This window comes from Dermochelys coriacea, chromosome 9 (assembly GCF_009764565.3).
Source record: "Dermochelys coriacea isolate rDerCor1 chromosome 9, rDerCor1.pri.v4, whole genome shotgun sequence".
Lineage (NCBI taxonomy): Eukaryota > Metazoa > Chordata > Testudines > Dermochelyidae > Dermochelys > Dermochelys coriacea.
The window spans coordinates 55666923-55692324 of NC_050076.1; the positions used below are offsets into that span (position 1 = coordinate 55666923).

General features: G+C 43.4%; 1 protein-coding gene across 15 annotated transcripts in view; it reads left to right on the top strand.

The window, feature by feature from the left end:
- RNF168 (ring finger protein 168) overlaps positions 1–24979 on the top strand; it is a 30480-nt gene extending 5501 nt beyond the window's left edge. The window contains exons 2-10 of one of the 15 annotated variants that reach the window (XM_043492714.1): positions 3509–3623; positions 4179–4307; positions 12891–13231; positions 17422–17498; positions 17629–17631; positions 19239–19430; positions 20282–20406; positions 21775–21862; positions 22581–24979. In XM_043492714.1, the coding sequence (XP_043348649.1) occupies positions 12931–13231; positions 17422–17498; positions 17629–17631; positions 19239–19430; positions 20282–20406; positions 21775–21862; positions 22581–23663 (1869 nt within the window). In that variant the 5' untranslated portion in view covers positions 3509–3623; positions 4179–4307; positions 12891–12930 and the 3' untranslated portion in view covers positions 23664–24979. The remainder of the gene's footprint in view (positions 1–3508; positions 3624–4178; positions 4308–12890; positions 13232–17421; positions 17499–17628; positions 17632–19238; positions 19431–20281; positions 20407–21774; positions 21863–22580) is intronic. The other 14 variants (XM_043492712.1, XM_043492720.1, XM_043492716.1 and 11 more) reach the window with 14 other exon arrangements.
- The last annotated feature ends 423 nt before the right edge of the window (positions 24980–25402 follow it).

Consider the following 25402-nt stretch of genomic DNA (forward strand, 5'->3'; position numbering starts at 1 on the left):
GCTGTCAACCTCCACTCCCAAACCCTGCTTTGCCTCCAGCATTTATAATAACGTTCAATGTAAAAAAAAAAAAAAAGTGTTTTTAATTTATAAAGGGGGTCACACTGAGAGGCTTGCTGTGTGAAAGGGGTCACCAATACAAAAGTTTGAGAACCACTGTTCTAGGCGCTTTTCAGTGCTATTCTAACGGTAGTGTAGGGATGCTTCAGGTTCTTATATATTCTCTTGTATCATAGAATGAGAAGGGGCCCAGCAGATCAGGCAGATTGTCTTCTGCACTTAAAAACATAAGAATGGCCATACTGGGTCAGACCAATGGTCTGTCTAGCCCAGTATCCTGTCTTCCAACGGTGGCCAATGCCAGGTGCTTCAGAGGAAATGAACAGATCAGGTAATCATCAAGTGATCCATCCCCTGTTGCTCATTCCCAGCTTGTGGCAAACAGAGGCTAGGGACACTTCAGAGCGTGGTTTGCATCCCTGCACATCCTGGCTAATAGCCATTCATGTACCTGTTCTCCATGAATTTATCTAATTCTTTTTTGAACCCTGTTATAGTCTTGGCCTTCACAACATCCTCTGGCAAAGAGTTCCACAGGTTGACTGAGTGTTGTGTGAAGAAATACTTCCTTTTGTTTGTTTTAAACCTGCTGCCCATTAATTTCATTTGGTGACACCTAGTTTTTGTGTTATGAGAAGGAGTAAATAACACTTCCTTATTTACTTTGTCCACACCGGTCATGATTTTATAGACCTCTATCATATTCCTGTTAGTTGTTTCTTTTCCAAGCTGAAAAGTCCCAGTCTTATTAATCTGTACTTATATGGAAGCTGTTCCATACCCCTAATAATTTTTGTTGCCCTTTTCTGAACCTTTTCCAATTCCAATATATCTTTTTGAGATGGGGTGACCAGATCTGCACGCAGTATTCAAGATATGGGTGTGCCATGGATTTATGTAGAGGCAATAGGATATTTTCTGTCTTCTTATTCTATCCCTTTCCTAACGATTTCCAACACTGTTAGCTTTCTTGACTGCTGATGCGTATTGGGTGGATGTTTTCAGAAAACTACCCACAACGACTCCAAGATCATAGAATCATAGAAGATTAGAGTTGGAAGAGACCTCAGGAGGTCATCTAATCCAACTCCCTACTCAAAGCAGGACCAACCCCAACTAAATCATCCCAGTCAGGGCTTTGTCAAGCTGGGCCTTAAAAACCTCTAAGGATGGAGATTCCACCACCTCCCTAGGTAACCCATTCCAGTGCTTCACCACCCTCCTAGGGTATGTCTTCACTAGCTGCCGAATCGGCGGGCAGCGATCGATCCAGCGGGGATCAATTTATCACATCTAGTCTAGATGCGATAAATTGACCCCCGAGCGTGCTCCCGTCAACTCCCGTACTCCAGCATCATGAGAGGCACAGGCGGAGTCAACGGGGGAGCAACTGCAGTCGGCTCACCACAGTGAAGACACCACGATAAGTTAATCAAAGTACGTTGACTTCAGCTACGTTATTCACGTAGCTGAAGTTGCGTAACTTGGATTGATTTCCCCCCCCAGTGTGGACCAGGGCCTAGTGAAATAGTTGTTCCTAATATCCAGCCTAGACCTCCCACACTGCAACTTGAGACCACTGCTTCTTGTTCTGTCATCTGCCACCACTGAGAACAACCGAGCTCCATCCTCTTTGGAACCCCCCTTCAGCTAGTTGAAGGCTGCTATCAAATCCCCCCTCACTCTTCTCTTCTGCAGACTAAATAACCCAGCTCCCTCAGCCTTTCATAAGTCATGTGACCCAGCCCCCTAATCATTTTCGTTGCCCTTTGCTGGACTCTCCAATTTCTTCACTTCCTTTTTGTAGTGGGGGGCCCAAAACTAGACGCAGTATTCCACGTGTGGCCTCATCAGTGCCAGATAGAGGGGGAAAAAGGAAAAGGAGTACTTGTGGCACCTTAGAGACTAACAAATTTATTAGAGCATAAGCTTTCGTGAGCTACAGCTCACTTCATCGTAATGCATCCGATGAAGTGAGCTGTAGCTCACGAAAGCTTATGCTCTAATAAATTTGTTAGTCTCTAAGGTGCCACAAGTACTCCTTTTCTTTTTGCGAATACAGACTAACACGGCTGCTACTCTGAAATTTGGTTAGCTGTTCTTCAAATTCTTTAGACCTTCCCAGTTATATTTTATACTTCACTTGCCACAGTTTATGCTCCTTTCTGTTTTCCTCAATAGGGTTTAACTTCTACTTTTTAAAGGATGCCTTTTTGCCTCTCACTACTTCTTTTTTACTTTTTTTTTTTTAGCCATGGTGGCACTTTTTTGATCCTCTGTTTTTTAATTTGGGGTATACTTTTAAATTGAGCCTCTATTAGAAAGTTTCCATGCTGCTTACAGGGATTTCACTTTTGGCACTGTACTTTTTAATTTCTATTTATCTCACTTCCTCATTTTTGTGTAGTTTCCCTTTCTGAAATTAAATGCTACTGTGGTGCCCCCCCCCATCCCCATAGGGATGTTAAATTTTATTATGGTATGCTCACTATTACCAAGTGGTTCAGCTGTATTCACCTCTTGGGCCAGATCCTGTGCTCTACTTAGGACTAAATCAAGAATTGCCTCTCATCTTGTGGGTTCCAGGACTAACTGCTCCAAGAAAGATGTCATTTAAGGTGTCAAGAAACTTTATCTCTGCATCCCCTCCTGAGGTGACGTGTACCCAGTCAATATGGGGATAATTGAAATCCCCCATTATTACTGAGGTTGTTTTTATTTTTATAGCTTCTCTAATGTCCCTGAGCATTTCACAGCACTATCACCATCTTGGTCAGGTGATCGGAGTCTCTTCCATCATTGTTCATAATAATATTTTCTGAAAGTGAGTGTTGCATTTCATAGCATGCATCCCAGAATGTCCAAAGCTTGGTTATTGGACTGCATATTCCAACAGTCTCTACCCACTCCTCTTCAGTTGACAGTGTATCCTGGATGCAAGCTGAATGGGTTAACTGTTACCTATATAAATGTTCCCTGTAGTTCTGAGGAGATCATTGGGAGAGGTTACTTAAACTTAAGCTTTTGTAACTTGGAGCATTTACAAAACACTTATTCATTATTATATATTGTCACTTGTTCTGCTCTGGTCTATATCAGTGATACTCCGACCTCAGTGGTTCAGGAGCCAAATTATCAATCAGCATTACCCAAAAGAGCCTCTGTAGTGTGAATTCATTGTTTTATTTACTATTTTTAATATATAGAGATATTTTTCTCACAACTAAATGACTGACCAAGTATTATTTTATCAACAGCAATTGGTTAATAACACAGTAAAAGTGCATCCTGATTGGTTAATAATGAAATCTCACAGTGCTTTAATATCATGTGCTGCAAAAAGGTTCAGGAGACAAATTAAAGAGCTGCTTGCACTCCCGAGCCTTAGTTTGAATATCAGTGATCTATATGTTTTGTTTTGTTTTTTGTTTTTGTTTTTTTAAATCAGGGCCTATGAAATGTATTTTGTGTTCCACAGTACTATTAGAGCAGATAGAAAATGCTGTGAGGAAGGTATGGGATGGTCCATAAAAGTATCACAAATTCATATTGGACAACCAAAGGTATGCAACATATCATTTCACTTTTTTGCATGCTTTTCAGTTTTGATTACTTCATTTCAGCTTTTTAGCCCAAGGTTAGTCAACCAGATGAATGCAAATAAACTATCCTTTTGAGCAAGAACCATTGTTGATCCACAGAACAATACTGAAGGTTAATTTCAGATGATGCTAAAATTGAGGTCCTATACTAGTTGCAACTTTTTAAAGGACATGTGGATGCAATGCATTGAAACCTTGACTAATGGAAGACATGTTTATGAACACAAAGCAACAATTGTGATATAATTGTGTACTCATTTTTGCATCTGTATTCGCACGTTACTTTTGCCAACTAAATATTCTGTTATCAAATTACTCAAATGTTGAAGTTGCCATGAGCAATATTAGTTTAATTTTGATTATGTAGTTGTGATTTCTTTGAATAATGTTTATCTTCAGATAAACGGGAAAGGCTTTACTGAAAGTTGAAAACTCTTGAGATTCTAGTGTAAGAAAAGCACATGCGACTATTTTAAAAAGTGTAAATAGGTATTTTAACAAGATTACCTCTCCTAGGTCCTGACAAATATGTGCTGTAGACTTTTTCTCTGCTTGAATTGAATGATATCACAGATACTACTGTTTATAGCACTTCTGATATCACTCAGAAGAACTAGAATGTCTTCAGCTCAGGATCTTGAGTAGGTAAATGTCTCTAATCTTGTTAAAATACACATTTTGATTTCATTATTAATAATGGTTATGTTCAGATGTGACACAGTGGGAATTTTCTGTAATATTTTTGAATCCTCCGTGCACTTCAGTTTCCCCTCATACTTTGCATTGATTCTCATTGGTGGGGAAAGGATTAAGTTTGCTTTAAGGACAGACTAAGAGACATAGGTATGTTTGTCACCTCCCTGTCTGAGTGGAATAAATAACATAATTAAGGAATTGGCTGAAATGAATCCCGATCAAAAACCGGTCCAGAGAGACAATACATGCTCTAGTGACTAACGTATCTGTAGCTCGCAAAAGCTTATGCTCAAATTTGTTAGTCTCTAAGAACCCCCCCCCCCCCCCCCGCTCTCCTGCTGGTAATAGCTCATCTTAAGTGATCACGCTCCTTACAGTGTTAGTCTCTAAGGTGCCACAGGTACTCCTTTTCTTTTTGCAAAATAAAGTATTTTCTATAGTTGTGAAAAATGACCTTCCAAACATGTCTCAGATATAGTGTTGTTTCCCTAAGGGTATGTCTACACTACAAAATTAGGTCGAACTTATAGAAGTCGATTTTTAGAAAGTGATTAAGTCGGTGCAGTGCGTCCACAGTACCGAGGCTAGCATCGACTTCCAGAGTGTTACACTGTGGGTAGCTATCCCACAGTTCCCACAGTCTCTGCCACCCATTGGAATTCTGGGTTGAGATCCCAATGCCTGATGGGCAAAAAACATTGCAGGGGTGGTTCTGGGTACATTGCCATTGCTTTCAGGGAGGGCCTGGCAGACAGTTGTTTTGCGCCTTTTTTTCTGGATTACCTATGCAGATGCCATACCACAGCAACCATGGAGCCCGCTCAGCTCACCGCCGCCGTATGTCTCCTGGGTGCTGGCAGACGCGGGACTGCATTGCTACACAGCAGCAGCTCATTGCCTTGTGGCAGCAGATCATAGAATATCAGGGTTGGAAGGCACCTCAGGAGGTCATCTAGTCCAACCCCCTGCTCAAAGCAGGATCAATCCCCAATTTTTGCCCCAGATCCCTAAATGGCCCTCCCAAGAACTCAACTGACAACCCTGGGTTTAGAAGGCCAATGCTCAAACCACTGAGCTATCCCTCCCCCCCCCAGATGGTGCATTATGACTGCTAGCCATCCTCCTCATCTCCTGGGAGCTCTTGGCCGACCACGTTGAGGTCGGTCGGGGCGCCTGGGCAGACACACGTACTCCTGGAAGACCTCAGCGAGGTCTGTCAGGGGCATCTGGACATAAATGGGAGTGACTCAGGTCATTCTCTTCTTTAAGTTTTGTCTAATGGAGATTCAGTCCTGCCTGGAATATTGGCAGAGGGATAGCTCAGTGGTTCGAGCATTGGCCTACTAAACCCAGGGTTGTGAGTTCAATCCTTGAGGGGGCCATTCTGCCTCAGGCCACTCTTCCAGCCGGCAGCACCGTGACCACCCAGGAGACGATGAGAGCTAGCAGTTGTACTGCATGGTCTGCTGCCACCCTACCCCTTCCTCCCCACTCCCTCCCTCCGTGAAAGCAACGGCCAACAATCATTGCGCACCTTTTTCTGTGCGGGTGCCATATTGCTGTCAGCATCATCCTCCACCCGCCGCTTCTGCTGCCACTCTACTCTCCTGCTCACACGATACCATGGCAAGCATGGAGCCCGCTCAGATCACCACGGCAGTTGTAACTGTTCTAAACATCATGCGCATTATCCAGCAGTATATGCAGAACCAGAACCTGCAAAAGTAGGCGACGGCAGCGCAGTGAGGACAGTGATGAGGACATAGACACAGACTTCTCTCAAAGTATGGGCCCCGGCAGTTTGGCCATCCTGGTGGCAATGGGGCAGGCTTATGCCCTGGAATGCTGATTCTGGGCCTGGGAAACAAGCAGAGGCTGGTGGGACCGCACAGTGTTGCAGGTCTGGGACGATTCCCAATGGCATGCGTAAGGGCACTTTCATGGAACTTTGTGACTTGCTTTCCCCTGCCCTGAAGCGCCAGAATATCAAGATGAGAGCAGCTGTCACAGTTCACAAGCGAGTGGCGATAGCCCTCTGGAAGCTTGCAAAGCCAGACAGCTACCAGTCAGTCGGGAATCAATTTGGAGTGGGCAAATCTACCGTGGGGGCTGCTGTGATCCAAGTAGCCAAAGTGATCACTGAGCTGCTGCTATCAAGGGTAGTGACTCTGGGAAATGTGCAAGTCATAGTGGATGACTTTGCTGCAATGGGATTCCCTAACTATGGTGGGGCGATAGACGGAACACATATCCCTGTCTTGGGACCAGACCACCAAGGCAGTGAGTACATAAACCGAAAGGGGTACTTTTCAGTGGTGCTGCAAGCACTGGTGAATCACTAAGGACGTTTCACCAACATCAGCGTGGGATGGCCGGGAAAAGTACATGACGCTCGCATCTTCAGGAACTTTGGTCTGTAGGAACGGCTGCAGCAAGGGACTTACTTTCCAGACCAGAAAATAACCGTTGAGGATGTTGAAATGCCTATAGTTATCCTTGGAGATGCAGCCTACCCCTTAATGCCATGGCTCATGAAGCCATACACAAGCACCCTGGACAGTAGTCAGGAGCTGCTCAACCATAGGCTGAGCAAGTGCAGAATGGTGGTAGAATGTGCATTTGGATGTTTAAAACTGCGCTGGCGCAGTTTATTGACTCGGTTAGACCTCAGCGAAACCAATATTCCCATCATTATTACTGCTTGCTGTGTGCTCCACAATATCTGTGAGTAAGGGGGGGACGTTTATGGCAGGCGGGAGGTTGAGGCAAATCACCTGGCCGCTGATTACGCGCAGCCAGACACCAGGACAGTTAGAAGAGCACAGCAGGGCACGGTGCGCATCATACAAGCTTTGAAAACCAGTTTCATAACTGGCCAGGCTATAGTGTGACAGTTCTGTTTGTTTCTACTTGATGAAAACCCCAGCCCCTTGGTTCACTCTACTTCTCTGTAAGCCAACCGCCCTCCCCTCCCCACTTTGATCACTGCTTGCAGAGGCAATAAAGTCATTGTTGTTTCAAATTCATGCATTCTTTATTAATTCATTACACAAATAGGGGGATAACTGCCAAGGTAGCCCGGGAGGGGTGGGGGAGTAGGGGAGGACAGAAGGACAAAGCCACACTGCACTTCAAAACTTACTGAATGCCAGCTTTCTGTTGCTTGGGCAGTCCTCCGGGGTGGAGTGGTTGGGGGCCTGGAGGCCTCCCCACTGCATTCTTGGGTGTCTGGGTGAGGAGGCTATGGAACTTGGGGGAGGAGGGTGGTTGGTTACGCAGGGGCTGCAGCGGTGGTCTGTGCTCCTGCGGCCTTTCCTGCATCTCAACCATACGCTGGAGTATATCAGTTTGATCTTCCAGTAGCCTCAGCATTGCATCCTGCTTCCTCTCATCACGCTGATGCCACTTCTCCTTTTGCTCGTCCCTCCTGTCCTCGCGTTCATTTTGTGCTTTCCTGGACTCTGACATTGTCTCCGTCCGTGCATGGTGCTGTGTTCTTTCAGCATAAGAGGCCTGCATGAGCTTAGAGAGCATTTCATCGTGAGCGCGTTTTTTTTTGTTTTGTTTTTGTTTTTAACTTCTAATCTTTGACAGCCTCTGGGACGGAGATGATACGTGGAATGATGAAACATTTGCCGCTGCGGGAGGGGAAAAAAGGGAGATTAGTTTTTAAAAAGACACATTTTAGAGAACAAGGGGTAGACTCTTTCACAGTGAACCAAGCTGTTAACATTACATAGCATGTGTGCTTTCTTTACAAGGTCGCATTTTGCCTCTTATACCGAGGTATGGTGTGAGAGATGACACACCCAGGGCCGGCGGGCAACAGAATTCAGCTTGCAGCCACAGTCTTTTGGCTTCTTTAACCTTCCTAACGTGTGGGAATGGTTTCAAACAGCAGCACTCTCCTTTCACATACCAAGCACCTATTGCGTTGGCCATTTAAAAGGAGGGGCTGCGGTTTTCAGGTTAACATGCAGCATAAACCCAACTCACCGTCTTCCCCCCCACACACCCAATTCTCTGGGATGATCACTTTGCCCCTCCCCCCACCACGTGGCTAACAGCAGGGATGATTTCTGTTCAGCCACAGGCAAACAGCCCAGCAGGAACGGTCACTTCTGAATGTCCCCTTAATAAAATTCCCCTATTTCAACCAGGTGACCATGAATGATATCACTCTCCTGAGGATAACACAAAGAGATAAAGAACGGATGTTGCTTGAATGCCAGCAGACACCGGGACCATACACTGCCACGCTTTGTTATGCAATGATTCCAGACTACCACGGCACGCCAGCATGGCGTCCGTGTCCTACAATGGAGGACGGAATAAGGCTGCCCTCCCCAGAAACCTTTTGCAAAGGCTTTGGGAGTATATCCAGGAGAGCTTCATTGAGATGTCCGTGGAGGATTTCCGCTCCATCCCCATACACGTTAACAGACTTTTCCAGTAGCTGTACTGGCCGCGAATGCATCCCAAGTCTTCAAGGCAAATTAATCATTAAACACGCTTGCTTTTAAACCGTGTATTTTATTTACAAAGGTACACTCACCAGAAGTCCCTTCTCCGTCTTCTAGGTCCAGGAGCCCGCCTTCGGTGGGTTGGGAGGGTACTAGATCCAGGGTGAAGAACAGTTCCTGGCTGTCGGGGAAAACTGTTTCTCTGCTTGCTTGCTGTGCTTCATCCTCCTCCTCCTCTTCCTCGTCCCCAAAATCCGCATCTCTGTTGCGTGAGAGTCTATTGATGGAGTCCACGCACAGGGCTGGGGTAGTTGTAGAGGCACCCCCTAGAATGGCATGCAGCTTATCATAAAAGCGGTATGTCTGGGGCTCTGACCCAGAGCAGCCGTTTGCCTCTCTGGTTCTTTGGTAGGCTTGCCTGAGCTCCTTAAGTTTCACACGGCACTGCTGCGGGTCCCTGTTATAGCCTCTGTCCTTCATGCCCTTGGAGATTTTTTTTTTTTTTTTTCAAATATTTTGGCATTTCGTCTTTTTGAACGGAGTTCTGATAGCATGGATTCATCTTCCCATATAGCGATCAGATCCAGTACTTCCTGTTCAGTCCATGCTGGAGCTCTTTTGTGATTCTGGGACTGCATGGTCACCTGTGCTGAAGAGCTCTGCATGGTCACCTGCGCTGATCAGCTCGCCACGCTGTCCAAACAGGAAATGAAATTCAAAAGTTCGCGGGGCTTTTCCTGTCTACCTGGCCAGTGCATCTGAGTTGAGAGTGCTGTCCAGAGCAGTCACAATGGAGCACTCTGGGACAGCTCCTGGAGGCCTATACCGTTGAATTGCATCCACACTATCCCAAATTGGACCTAGCAAGGTCGATTTCAGCGCTAATCCACTCGTCAGCGAGGAGTACAGAAACCGGTTTTAAGAGCCCTTAAAGTCGGGGGGAAATGGCTTTGTAGTGTGGATGGGTGCAGGGCTAAACCAATCTAACACTGCTAAATCTGACTTAAACTCGTAGTGTAGACCCGGGCTACGTCTGCTGACAATCCCACTACCTATGCTTCTGTTCAGAGCTTTGCCAGATGAAGTCAGTAAAATCTGACCAGACTCTTGTCAGTTTTCTTTACTAGTGTTCAGAATCATGTTGGTAACAGTTAAACAGACAAGAATGGACAAATTTCTTGATGCAGTTAATGGAGCGTTGATTGAGAAAGAGGACCTCAAACCAGAGGCTAGAAAATATGTACAGTGTTGGAAACGTTCCCCCGGGAAATACAGCAAGAGGGAGGAGAGAATGCTCATCTTTTCCAATAATGGTGTGGAATAAGTGGCTTCAAATATATAGTCCTACTAATTCAGTGGTTCTCAAACTTTTGTATTGGTGACCCTTTCACACAGCAAGCCTCTGAGTGCGACACTCCCCCCGCCTTATAAATTAAAAACACATATATATTTAACACTTTTTTTTATAAATGCTGGAGGCAAAGCAGGGTTTGGGGTGAGGGTGATAGCTTGCGTCCCCCATGTAATAACCTTGTGACCCCCTGAGGGTCATGATCCCCAATTTGAGAACCCCTGATCTATCATACACCCCCTTAGTCATCTCTGTTCCAAGCTGAATAGTCCCAGTCTTTTTAATCTCTTCTTAGATGAAAGTTGTTCTGTACACTTAATCATTTTTGTTCCATTTCTAAAATGTATTTTTTGAGATAAGGCAACTGGAACTGCATGCAGTACTCAGGGTGTGGGTCTACCATGGATTTGTATAGTGGTATTATGATAGTTTATGATCTTATTATTAGGGCCCTACCAAATTCATGGTTTATTTTGGTCAATTTGTGTGTGTGTGTGTGTGTGTGTGTGTGCGCGTGTTTAAAATTAGTTAATTTCACATTTTCAGATGTTTACATAGTAACTCCTCACTTAATGTTGGCCTGCTTTAATGCTTTGTTGTTATGTTGCTGATCAGTTAGAGAACATACTCGTCTAAAGTTGCGCAATGCTCCCTTATAACGTTGTTTGGCAGCCGCCTGCTTTGTCCACTGCTTGCAGGAAGAGCAGCCCATTGGAGCTAGCTGGTTGGGGCTTGGAACCAGGGGGGGCAGGCAGCCCCCCCATCAGCTCCCTGTTCCCTGTGTGTCAGCTGCCCAGTAGGCTGTCAATTGCCAGTCAGTTCAGCTGTCCCTCCTCCACACTGCTGTGTGCTGCTCCTGCCTGCCTTCTGCCTTGGAGCTGCTCCCGAAAGCCTCCTGCTTGCTGTGCGGGGGACAAAAAGGGGTGCTAATGTCAGGGTGTCCCCCTCCCCTCTGCTCCTGCACCCCATCTCATCAGAGCAGGGGGGACACACGACAGGGCTCAGGACAGAGGGAGCTTGCTGGCACCAGCTGCTGTCTCAACTTGCTTATCTACTTAAAAAGGCCGTGTACTTAGAGTGGGGGCAATGGTGTCTTTCTCTCTCTCTCTCTCTCTGCCATGCAGTCTCCCCTCCCTCTATTTGTGCTACCTTGTAGAGTGTGAGGCTACATTAACAACATGTGTTAACCCTTGAGGGCTCAGCCAAGTGCTAGTTTATCATTTAGCAGTAAGGCATTCCCTAAAAAATATCCCCTTTTCCACCCTCTGACTTCACCACCTCAGCCAAACTTCACAATCATCATTGCTGTGTACAGTATTAAATTGTTTAAAAGTTATAGAGTGTGTGTGTATGTCTTGTCTGATGAAAAAAATTTCCCTGGAATCTAACTCCCCCGTTTACATTAATTATTATGGGGAAATTGGATTCGCTTAACATCATTTCACTTAAAGTAGCCTTTTTCAGAAACATAACTACAACGTTAAGCGAGGAGTTACTGTATCTGAAATTTTACGGTGTTGTAACCGTAAAGGTCCAGAACCAAAAGGTGGTCAGGTGGCGGTGGTGGAGTCGCAAGGCTATTGTAGCAGGATTGTGGGATTGCCTCCCTTATTTCTGCCCTGCTGCTGGCAGGAGCACTGCCTTCAGAGCTAGGCAGCCAGAGGGGAAGGCTGCTGCTAGGGCACCCATCTCTAAAGCCACTAGCAGCACAGAAGTGAGGGTTGCAGGATATTGCGGGATGAGTTACCGTAGGTCTGGTTCCTGCAGTTTCCCTTCCCCATGGCCGGCTGACAGCTGGAACCGCAGCCTCTCCACACATAGGGGTGACAACTGGAGCTGCAGCCTCTGGGGCAGGGAGGAGGGGTATAACAGCTGGATCTGTGGAGCTTCCTGCAGCTGGGGAGAATCCTAGAGATGGATCTGACCTTCCCTTGGAGTGGCCTTGCAGGGGAAGAAGTTGTTTCAATCCCTGGCGGGCACTAGCAGCTGGAGCCATGTGCAGGAGAGGAGCCGCTGGCTGGGGTCCAAATTTCACAGGGGAGATCATTTTTCACAGCTGTAAATTTGGTGGGGCCCTAGTAATAGCTAATTCAGATCCCATCATTTCATATGTATAGTTGGGATTATGTTTTCCAATATTATTTTGCATTTATCAACATTGAATTTCATCTGCCATTTAATTAAGGGAATCGCCCTGGTAGAAATCTCAATACCTTCCCTGTCCCTGAACTGAGGGGCTGGGGAAATGGGCTTGGCTTCTCACCTGCGTGTTCAGCATACTCCCCATCCCACAAGTGGCGTTGCAAGGGGCATATCTTTGTAAGGGAAAAGGGGTGGGTTGGGAAAAGTATTTTTCACCGTAGCTAGTGGATACATCTAAGTTTTCAAGCCCAGCATAATTTTTTTCCCCCCTCTATTTTGGAATTTTATAATAAAGCATTTAGGATTTGTGCAAATCTTTGCAGTTCATTTCCAAGTATTTTGTGTAACATGGATTGCTGATGTAGTCTTAGTCATTTCAGGATGACTTTGAGAAGGATTTCCGGTTTACTCTGCAAATCTGGAATCTTGGGTGTGATGAACAAAAATAGCTGATTAAGCACACGTTTTGATAGCGCAAGCCTTTTTATACATTATTCAGCAAACATTTTAAACTCTGTTTTAAATTGTATTCTTGATAGTACCAACTAAGAAATGTGTGTTTTGTTTTGGCTTCAGGTACTGATGTTGCATTAACCTCCTTTTGCTTGGAATCAAAATGTCAAAGAAATCTGAGGCTCCGCTTTCCTTGACTGACTGTCTTTGCCAAATCTGCATGGAAATTTTTGTGGAGCCAGTGACCCTGCCATGCAACCACACACTCTGTAACTCTTGTTTCCAGTTGACGGTAGAGAAGGCAAGTCTCTACTGCCCTTTTTGCCGCCGGCGGGTCTCTTCTTGGGCACGATATAATGCCCGCAAAAATACTCTTATCAATTGGGAACTGTGGGAAAGGATTCAAAAGAATTACCCAGAAGAATGCCAGCGCAGAGTTAATGGACAGGATTTGGAAGAGGACAGTAAGTAAAATGATATTTGTCTTGTATCTGTTTGTGCCGTAGCAAAGTAATTGGTATTAGTGAGCTTGGATGTCATAAAGTGAGATTATAAAGTAATTGCTGGCGCAGCTAAATTATTGAATCATCTGGGAAATGCAGTCTCACGCTAGTTTGCTGCTGTTAAAGGTAATTTGCAAAGGAAAGAAATGAGCTTGTGCCCTTTTTTATGTAATATAAAGAAGGCAAGCTACATATATGTTTGTTTTTTTTCAAAAGTGCACATTTGTTTTTTTGTTTTGTGTTTTACACAAAAAACGGGCATCTTGTCTATGCAAGGAAAATTGCCAGTAGTGGTAATAAAGGAGGCTGTGAATGTAAATGGTGCTTGGGTCTTTTTATTTATTTACCAACATAGTATGAGTGACATGGTTAAAAATACCCAAGCCCTGTCTACATTTTACTGACACCAGGTCACAGCCTGGGAGACTGCTGGATAGACTACTGGAATGGCGGGGAGTCGGGCAGGGCAGTGGGTAGTCCCAAGTGGTCAGAGTTAACACAAGGGACCGCTGGAAGATCTAATCCAAGGGGAAAGGGAAGATCTAATCCAAAGGGAAGATCTAATCCAAGCGAGGAGGGTGCTGGGGTTAGGGCGAGGCAGCCAGATGAGGTCAAGGGGGGCAAGGCAGGGTCAGGTGGGTCTGAGTAGCAACTAGCAGGCAATGGCTTCTTGCTCAGACAAGGCCAAAAGGGAGGCGGTAAGTTTATATATATATATATATATATATATAGTCACCAACCAATCAGGGTCAAGATCCTGTGGTCAGTCAAGAAGCAGGTCATGGAACCCTGACAGTTGGCCCACCAAGTCTGTGAATTCCCTTGTAATCTAATGTGTCGGTGTGGCCTGATGGCCTAGGCTACTTCCCAACAAAACAGTGGGTATGGGTTCGAGCACAAGGTTCTGACAACTACTAGGATAGACATCACAATCATAAGGAAGTGAAACGTGTTAACTGAGAGTTAGAATGATTTTTATTTAGGCCAGGCCTACACTACAGACCTATATCGGAATAACTGTATCGCTCATGGGAATGAAAAATCTGTGCCCCATAGCAACATAATTATATCGACCTCAACTCCCATGTAGATGAGAGCTTCTCCCTTCAACATAGCTACCTCCCCTCGGGGAGCTCTCCTGTCAGCGCAGGAGCATCTTCACTTTAGCACTACAGCAGCACACCTGTACCAGTGCAGCGTTTTAAGTGTAGACTTTCCTTTAGATTGTTTAAAACTTAGTTGTTTTGACACCTAATTAAGTAAAATATTTAGGAGAAAATGTTAATATCAGTGATTTAACTCTCCTTCCTCCCCATCAATCCTTTCTATTATGGTCAATATGTGTTGGAGAACCACAATGAATTCTTCAGCCAAACCAGGGAAGACCAAACTTGACATTCCTGATATTTCTAAGGTAAAATAAGTTGAAAAAAATTCTTTAGATATCATCATCCTCAGGATTCTCAGCCTTGGGTCTTAACCCTCCAACTTCATATTCACTTTGGAAGTTCCAACCAAATAGTTTTGGAGGGCTGAATGCTTTCACTGACATCAGTTGATTTTATTTACTGAGGTTTCCTCAGGATTTTCAACAAATTATTTCAGTATCTTTGCTGTTCTGTATTTAAATATCAAAAGACAGACTTGTTGCTCAGGAGACTGATGGGCAGTATCTTCTATGTGAAAGTTGGGCTCTTCCAGGTCCACCAGACCCTAGTGGTGGCCAGCAGCACTGCAGCCCATTTTTGTGGGCGAAAGGAAATTCTGCACATACACCATTAATTTCTGCAAAATTCTGCATTGTGCAGTGGCGCAGAATTTCCCCAGGCGTAAGGTCCTGTAGCTTCTGGGACAAAGCGATCTACAGGGGAAAGGTCTGGACTGGAGTAAGATCTGACCAGGAGGCCAGAGGCCTCATCCCCTTCTCTCCCACTCCAACAAGAGGAAACAACTGGACACTGAAAGTGAACTGGGAAGCTCCAGATGATTATCTGAATTGTTGAGACTGTTAGAGCAACTCTTTGCTGAGAGGGAAGCAGTGTGTGGAGATTGCACCCCTAGCCAAAGAGAGAACAGGAGATGTAGGAAGTGGCCCAGGAGAGGCTGGTCTAGTGTATTAGCTAAGACTGTCTGAGACTGTCTCCTCACCACTTTCCCATTGGAGAGGGAGGACCTTGGTACCCCTTCCCTCCTCTGCTGGCTGGCTGAGAGAACCCAGGAAGCACAGGGAGATGACGGACTGTAACTTGACAGCCAGGCCCTCAGACTGCCTGACAAGGGAATCCCAAAACTATGGGAGGTTGTTGCACTGCAGCCTGCACCCTAGGCCTGCTGGCCCCAAGTAAAGCCTGCAACAGGAACACAGATTGTCTCTTGGTTTTAAATTGGGTTTCCTGGCTATTTGTGGCTGTTTTATACCGATTTTGTCTTCATGTGAAGATGTCATGATTATAGAATCATAGAATATTAGGGTTGGAAGAGACCTCAGGAGGTCATCTAGTCCAACCCCTGCTCAAAGTAGAACCAACACCAACTAAATCGTCCCAGCCAAGGCTTTGGAAAGGATTCTTACTTTTGGAAAGTAAATAGCTCAAGAAATGTCCCATTTAATAAAAAGATCAACAATACATACTAGATCAGGCAATGATAAAATTATAGGCACATGCTATGAACTTGCTCCACTGATGAAACCTGCACATTAGTGTTTGCAAAATAAGGACAGTTCTGATTGCTCTAAGAACCTTCAGAGCCTGATATTCCAGAAATTTCAAACAAGTAATCAGGGCATCATATCCTTCATCAAGAAGGAGGGAGACGTACTTAATTTTGCTTCTTTGAAAATAATATTCTTACAGGAATCTCACTTGTCCATTCACTGCCATCAGAGTTTTAGTGGCTTTACCTGTACAGCTGTGAATTGATAAATTTCTTCCGTTTTGTTTGAAAAAGAAACTGACATCTGAGGACACCAGTGGGCTGTATCACTGCCAATCCAGGATGGGAATGTTCCCTCTGTTGATATATGGGGGTGAAGCCCTGCAACACATTAGCTTTGAGAGTTCTATCCAGTCAAGAATTTTTAGCGCTGAAGAACGAGAATCTCGTGAAATAGCTTCAAATCAACAGAGCAACACACATTTCAGGCTGTCTTTATATACTATAAAGAACAAAAGACGGCACAGACTCTTTCCCCCCCCCGCCCCCTTTGAAGGTCAGTTTTAAGATCTTTACATTTCATGCTGCACTATCCTACAGTGTAAGGAAGCCTGGCGATTTTCCTCATAGAGCAGAGGTGGGCAAACTACGGCCCGCGGGCCACATCTGGCCAGTGGGACCATCCTGCCTGGCCCTTGAGCTTCCAGCCGGGGAAGCTGGCCCCCGACCGCTCCCCTGCTGTCCCCCCTCCCCTGCTGCCTCAGCTCACTGTGCCACCAGCACTCTGGGAGGCAGGGCTGCAAGCTCCTGCCGGGCAGCGTAGCTCACTCAGACTGGGTGGCGTGGCTGCCAGACATGTCGCTCCGAGCGGCATGGTAAGGGGGCAGGGAGCGGGGGGTTGGATAAGGGGTAGGGAATCCTGGGGGGCAGTCAGGGGGCAGGGGGCGGTTGGATGGGGTGGAGGTTTTGGGGAGGTAGTCGGGGGGGATGGTCAGGGGAGGTTAGATAGGCGTGGGAGTCCCGGGGGACCTGTCAGGGGGTGGGGGTGTGGATAGGGGTTGGGACAGGGAGCAGGGGGGGTTGGATGGGTGGGAGGTTCTGAGGGAGGCGGATAGGGGGCGGGGGCCAGGCTGTTTGGGGAGGCACAGCCTTCTCTACCCAGCCCTCCATACAGTTTCAGAGCCCCGATGTGGCCCTCAGGCCAAAAAGTTTGCCCACCCCTGTCATAGAGGGTGAGGGAAGCTGGAAGTGATTGAGAGATGAATTTGCTTTTTCACTGAATTGGAACATACTGCATGTTCCCACTAGGTGGGCACAGTTAAGTTAAGGTACAGTATTGGATATGATTGTGTTCTGCATATTTTAGGTTTAAGTTAAACTAGGATAATATGAAATTGTAATGAACTGTAGTATGAAAAGAATCCATAAAAATCTGAGCTATCTAAAGTGATCATTTTGTTTTCCCCACACTCCCCTTCTCTTTTTCTCTGGATTAGTTTGCATATCCCAACCACTGCATCAGCTAAGCAAGCCTGGGGAACTGAGACAGGAATATGAGGCAGAGATTAGCAAGGTAAGTCTAGAAAATTCTGTTTAAAGTAGTAACTGCCTTGACTATTGATTTATTTGAATCTTGTATGTATAGAATAACTCCAGTATTTGACTATTTAATTAGAATAACTTTCCTCTTTCTTTTAAAATAGAAAGTAAGTTTGGTGCTGTGTTGGAAAATTTGAAGAGGAAAGAGCTACAAGAATGGTTTTGAGGTTTGGTAACGCACCTTACAGTGACAGACTTGAGTTCAGTTTTTCTTATTAAAGAGAAGGTTAGGAGGTGACTTGATCATGATGTACAAGACGCTATCCAGGGAGAGATACTACTGGGCTCTTTAATCTAGCACACAAGGCAAAACAATATCAAATGTCTGGAAGTCAAAGCTATAAAAATTCAAACAAGAAAATTGTACATCTGATTTAAGTCATTGTAGGTGGCCATTGGAATAGTTTACCAAGGAAGGTGACTAATTCTCAATCTTCATCTTTCAATAAAGATTGGATGTTTCTTTAAAGACATGCTCTTGTTTAACCACAAATTGTTGGGCTCAGTGCAGGAATTATTCGATCACTTGCTTCTTTTTTTACTCTCGACTTTAGGACCCTTCTAAATGGAATTAAACATGGTACTAATAATGTTTTATAGATTTTTGATTTGAACCAATGTATGAATGTTCTTGTACCACCTTTTCCTGATGGCTGCATTGTTTTTCATATGGCAACAAGGAAGTTGAGTGAGCCCAGTGATCATGTGCGACTTTCCTCTTACAGCATGTGTGGAAGGAGATTATAGGGATGTCAAGGCTGGCATTGATGGAAGAATGGAGAAGGGTTGTAATAGCTGGCACTTGAAAGAGATGGTGCCTTGTGGTTAGAGGTTGGTAGGGGAGCCTGGGCCCTCCCACTCCACCGGTCTTCGGCCCAGAGCCCTGCGAGGGTTTGCCAAGGTCAGACACTCACGAGCACCTTAAAACATTCCTCTGGGCCACTTCTACACCTCCACTCTATTGTTCAGGCTTTTCCAGTCTGTAGTCAAGTAATGCAGAATAAACACAGTGCCTTTAGTCTGACTGGGATGGTTTCTGCTGCCTGATCTCCCAAGAAAGAAAGTCTGCAGAGGTAATTCCTAAAGGAAGAAAAGATTTTAACCCATAACTGGAGTTCTCAGTATATTGCCTCAAGAAAGCCATACTCACCCACCCTACTATGTTAGAGTTCTTTTGATGCTCTAATGGGTTAGAAAGGAATTGAAAGAGGTGAGTGCTATGCCGTCTTCCATATCCCCGCATTAAATGATTGGCTGTATGAGAGAATGAACAGCTTCAGCAGTCATTGCAATGTGGATGGTTTCCAGTCTGCTGTATCATGGCACATGTTTTTCTCAAGGTTCTCTGTAGATACACGTATTTGGAGAATTCTAGCTGCAGATAAATAACCTTTTCACACTGACTGGGAGACCCTTTGCAAATCACTGAATCCTGCAAATTAGCAAGTTTGAAAATGCAGTTTTCCAAGAATTAAAAGGTAGCTCATTAGTGTACTTGATTCTTTAATACTTAATAGTATCCTAGATTGCATCCTGTATATATGCTAAAATTAGTGAAGTTTCACAGCACTCTGCTATTAAATTTTTGCTGAGAACATGAAGAGTGCCTTTTTGTGTGTTTTTTTCATATTAATGAAGTGCAAGATAGAGAGGTTCTAGTGTAATTAATGTGTTGTCTGCAGGTTCACTTGAAATTTAATTTGAGATATTTTAGAAACTTTTCTTACAGGTGAAGGCAGAGAGGCGGGCACATGAACAAGAGGAGAGCAAAGCAAGTGAAGAGTATATTCAAAGGCTATTAGCAGAGGAAGAAGAAGAGCACAGGCTGGCAGAAGAAAGGCAAAGAGAGATGGAGGAACAGCTTAAACAAGATGAAGAGCTGGCATGGGAGCTGAGTATCAATCTGGTGAGTTTGGCTCTAGGGGCCATTAGAGCAGTGTGTTTCTCAAAGTGAGTGATCTTTATATCTTCCAGAGCATATGCAAAAATCCTTATGAAGAATTTCAAAAAAATTCTTCAAATTTTATATTGGAACCCAACATTAAATATTCAGTGCTTAAATAAGTTTAAAATCCAACAAAAGAGAGGAGAAAATAAAAATTTCCACTTTTTGAAGTGCTTACCAGTAGTTGATTTAAAATCTCATCCATAGTAACCACCTTCTTGGATACCAGGAGCTCCTCTCTCCTCCCATCATGTAAAAAATGCTTTTTTGGAGGAGGTTAATGTCTGTAGCCTGTGTTTAGGAGTGGAAAATGCAATGGCATTGTTTGAGAGAGAGTAACTTAGAAGAATCCTAACCATTGAAATATATATAGATGTGGGATGTACATGCCTCAGTTGCATTTGATGTAACCTGCCATTTTGTGGTAATACATTGGACCCTCACTAGAACGCACATCTAAATAGTGCAAATTCGCATATAACATGGTTGCGGCCATAGATCCTCAAATTACTTTAATTGCAATTCATTTTAACGCAGTCCCTGCTCTAACGCAGTACTGTGCATGGATCCCAAATCCCATGTTCTAGCAAGGGTCCAGTGTACTAATGAAAAACAGTGGATTTATCACTAATGGAAAAACTCCTCTTCTCCTGATATCACTGCCTCCAGATAAATTTAATGCATGCTGAATGCGGTTCCCTATTTATACTTCTTATTAGCGCCAAAGAATTAGTGCAAATAACTAATCCTGTGTACAGAAGCACACTTATTTTCAATTTTGTCTAATTTCTGTATGTTTTCTGTCATTAAAGAACAAGTCTACCGGTGAACACATGTTCAGCACTCCTTTACTTGCAAACAGTCACATGTCTGGCCCATCTCCAATTAGTTCATGCAAGACAAAGAACAAATCAAGCAACTCTGGAGACATCCAAAAGTAAGTAATCCAGCTTTCTGTCCAAGATTTGTTGGTATATTTCCACAACATACACAGCATGTGAAAGGAGAAATATGGTTTTTAGTTTGGAAAGAAATAAGTGTGGCTAAACTTTGAAATGTGCCCCTGTAAAAGAGCACATTGGCATTCTGTGTTGATTCTCTCAACTACTTCCTTATCAAACTTGCTCAGGTAACAGATAAAAAGATGGATTTTCTAATTGTCAGTAGAGCAAATTCAACCTGGAATCTGAAAGTCAAGCTGGGTTCTTACTCTGACATGACATAGCAATAGAGATTCTGCAGTTGGAGCTCGGTTAGTAATTCTGTTGATTTATGGACAAGAATAGAATCAGTCTTGTTCTCCTGTAGCTGCAGTGCAAATAGTGAAAATGTCAGTAAACAGATAAGATTTGACATATACAGGTAGATCTATTGAATAACAAGTGCCGCCTTTGCATAGTTGACTCTTTCGATTGTAACCCCACTTTAAGATCACTGTGTTCTGCCTCGATATCCTGTTGTAGTCTCATTGGCCTACTTAGGCTGAATTTCTTCTATGTTATATTCTTTAAACTTGATCACTGTGGCCCCTTTGGTTACTCAGCTTTAATTCTGTTCCTGGCAGATCGGTTTCTGTTAACTTCTTTTCTTTTTTAAAAAGAAAAGGAGTACTTGTGGCACTAGCTCACTTCATCAGATGTATCTGATGAAGTGAGCTGTAGCTCACGAAAGCTTATGCTCAAATAAATTTGTTAGTCTCTAAGGTGCCACAAGTGCTCCTTTTCCTTCTGCGGATACAGACTAACACGGCTGCTACTCTGAAACCTTTCTTTATTAAGTTCACTTTTTCAGAGAAGTGTTCTTCAGACCTTATGGACTTGTATGCCATCCAGTCTTCCAGTTAGGATCAGAGAACTTGACCCTTTATGGTCCTCCAGCTGTGGCTGGTAGCCACGCTGGGTAATCACTGTTGCCTTTTAAAGTAAATATGAACTATTTCTCATGGCTTCAAGGAGGCTTAGAAAGTATAATGCCAAGCATTTGTTTCTTGTTGATGCAATAAATCACCTTCAAAATGATTATACGTAAATGGTTTTTCATTTGTAAAATAAGCTATCGCTTAATTTTTGGATTCTATTGGTGATCTGCATTACTTTTTTAGCATACATTTTTTGGGGGGGGGCGTAATTTATGGTAACTGGAAGCTACTGAATGTTACAGTATTTCAGCACAGGATAATGTGAAAGATAATAGTGGGACACTCACCTACACTGATCTGAAGGTTCAGAGAAATGTGGAGGACTCTCAGACTTTAATTTGATGCTTAAAGTTTTGTCTTACTATGTGCTTTTTTCCCCCCCTTAAGGTATCTATCTCCAAAATCACCTTGTGCCTCGGTATCAATGTCGCTCTCTAAAAAAGCAGAGAAAGGCAGGAATAACTCCTTTTCTATGGTAATCTATCACTCCATATTGAAGTTATATATGGCACAATTTATTCGTAGTTGCATGTTCTTTTCTTTTTGTTGAGGGTATATAGACTGGAAGTACATATATAGCCATAAAAATGAATACACTGTCATCTTAAAAAGGTAAAGGTTGTATTTAAATAGAATTTCAGAAAGCCTTAGAAAGCATTTCATCCAGACAATCTGTATCACTGACTAGGCAAAATATATTTTTGTTACTCTGTGAAAAATTGCAAGATCCAAATATGTATTCTGATTCTCTGATATCAAGTGTTGGAGCCAGAAAATTCACTGTTAAGGTCTGCTAAACAGGGGTAATTTCTCCTTATGTATGAGACCTCTACTTTTCTGACCAAAAAAAATATTCTAACTGCAAACTCAACATGGCATCTGGAAGGCAAGCTTGTATTCATTTTGATTTGTGCATCATCCCCAACAAGTATTGTACAATGGTGATTTGGTTAATAGTTCTGTTGGTGCACAGACCAGAAAAGAATCCAACTTAATACCCTCTAGCTTTCAGAGCTAATGCAGCCAACAGAAATGAAACTTGCTTTTTATTTTATCAACTTTTCTATTTATATAAAAGCTTATCAGAGGACAATAAACATTTCTGAACAGAAGTAAAAGTTTATAGAAGATTAACTTTTCACCAAGCTGTATTTGATCGGTTTGTTTTCAGTTTTGCCTTATCTTTTCTGTAGGAAAATAATAGCACTGAAGAGGATATCTTAATGTGGCAAGAAAAGGATAGAGAGGAAATGCCGACATTGTCTCCACAAACTTTCTCCACTCTTCAAGACAGAAATGTTAAGGATTCATTTTTAGAATCGTGTCTGACTTATTTAAATACCTCTCCTGTAGTGGGGTCTCATCCCATTGAGTGGGAAGGTCTGTCAGGAGCAAACTATCAGGTAGATAAAATTACAAATACACTTCTCAATGTCACAAAACAGGAAAGGCCTGATACTGGACTTTCTTCTTCCAGTGGAGAGGTAGCCAGAAGTGCCTTTGAAAATGATAACTCTACATGTACAGAAAATATAGATTTTGAAAAATGTGCAGAAATTAGCTCTTCTCTTCAGGAAGCAGTTGATTCTGTGACGTCTGGCAAATTAGAGAACAGGGATGCATCCCATAATCTCATGGAAGTGGCTGCAAACTGCTCAGTTGAAGGAAAGAAACAAAATGTGTTACAGAATAGTAAGGAGACTCCAAAAAGAAAATCTCAATCTCCAACTGAAGCAGCAGTTGATTTATGCTTAATTGATAAAAGGAGGAAAACTTTTCCAGAAACTTATGAAGACCAAGAGGAGAAGGTATATGATCTTAATGTGCAAATGCATATAGATTTGGAGAAGCAGCTTTATGAGAGGCGTAAGCAAGAGGAGCAAGACAGGCTCCTGGCTCTGCAACTTCAGAGAGAGATAAACAGGGAGCAAAAGACATTAAACCGAAAGAAAGGCTCTCCAGATGAGTACCTTCTACGTCCTAAAGCATCTCCATCTTTGGAGGAATCTCCAACTGGGAGAGGTAGTCATAAGATGGCAAGTGAGTCGACATCTCCCAAGAGCCAGACTGAAATGAGTCATCGGAAACTGCGAAGAAGCTCCCACAGTGAGAATAGGCAGCCTCCCAGCAAGCTCCAGATGAAATCGCCCAGTGTCAGAGGAGGAAAAGTGTTGAACTGTGTCAACAGCTGTGACTCAAAGGATATCCAATCACTGTTGACCAAGAATAAGCAAAAGACAATCCTTCAGATGTTTAAGAGGTCTGTTTCAAAGTAAAAGATCAATAGGACTATGAAGGCACAGTGGGGTGGATGGGAAATAAAGCAGTATCCTTCCTGGTATCAGTTAAAGCTTCTTGTAAACAGCTACTTTTAAGTTGATTGTATTAAAGGAGGATCATTTTAGAGCATAAATGCACTCAGAATTATATAGTGCTGTTGAGCCAAGGAGCCTCTAATGCCTTCCTTTTCTCCAGACCTTATCAGTTTTAGTTAATTTCTTAACTAAATACAGAATGAGTCTGTATCTTCAATTATTTGTTCACTGCAGGGCTACAGCACTACAGACTTCCATCAACACAGCTGCTATGCATTATGTTGAAGGGCTGGACTGGAACCTCACCATGCTTGATTAATGTTGGCTGGTGAAGAGATGACAGTTAACCATGACTGTTGTAGTTTTTCCCCCTCACAGTTTTGTAATTAGATTCCTATAGAAAATATTGGATAAATTAGCATTACTTATTTTTCTACAACAATATGATGAATTTCATCAAAGTATATAATATACAAAATCACCAGACTGGAAATGGGGGGTGGGGGAAGAAAAGTCAAGATAAACAGACTATAATTTGGAGTAAGTTATAATTAATGAATCAACAAGTGTGAATAAGGACTAGGTTTATTCCCAGTTTTCAGTTAGTTTATTTGGCTGGTTATAAGACTACCCTTTCTTTTTGTTGTCTTTGTAGGATATCATCCCTTTATGTCAATAACCATTTTCCTCCTGCTTTGCTTTTTTGGTACATGTTAAATGTTTTTGTTCAAATAAGCAAATAATATCAGAGTTTTATAATTCATCTGAATTGCTGTTTGTCTAGAATGCAAGAAACCTCAGGCCTGTGAGGAAAAGTTATTGCAGGCTATGAAAGATAGATGAAGGGTTCTCATTTGCCCACATTTCTTCCTCCTTGTTACTTCTCTGAAATTCCCAGTTTACTATTTGTTTGCATTGTAAGGAAACAAAAATTAACAGTTTTGTTTCGTTTGGACTTGCCAAATGTTAACCTAAATGTTAATCTACAGTAATACTGATGACGCTATTCTATGTATATTCACATTTTTAGTGAATGAGTATTACAATAAATGTTTGAATCCTATTTTGATCTGTACATTTGTTTGAACAACAGTTTTAGTTTGGGTGTACTTGTAATGAAAAATTCCAAAACAAAAACTAAAAACTGTGTTTTTCGGCTCTGAGTTTAGTCTTTAAGGTCAAGCACTTTTCATGGTTTAAGTGTGAGATATTCCCAAGCCACAATACAGCTGCTGTTTCTTCTGACTTTGTATCAATTAAAATGGCTTTCATCACTATGTAACTTGAATTAATTATTTTGCCATTCTTTTCCTAGGGAAGACTAAAAACACCCGTGTTTAAATTTTGGGTGTAAACCAGGGGTTCTCAACCTTTTTCTTTGAGGCTCCCCCAATGAGCTACAAAAACTCCATGGCCTGCCTGTGCCACAACTGTTTTTTCTGCATATAAAAGCCAGGACCAGCATTGGTGTAGCAAGCAGGGCAGTTGCCTGGGGCCCCACACCTGCAGGAGTCCCCACAAAGTTAAGTTGCTCATGCTTCAGCCCCAGGTGGCAGGGCTGGGAGCCCTGGGCTTCAGCCCCACACAATGGTGCTTCAGATTTCTGCCCTGGGTCCCAGCAAGTCTAACACTGGCCCTGCCTGGTGGCCCCCTGAAACCTGCTCATGGCCCCCCAGAGGGCCCTGAACCCAGGGTTGAGA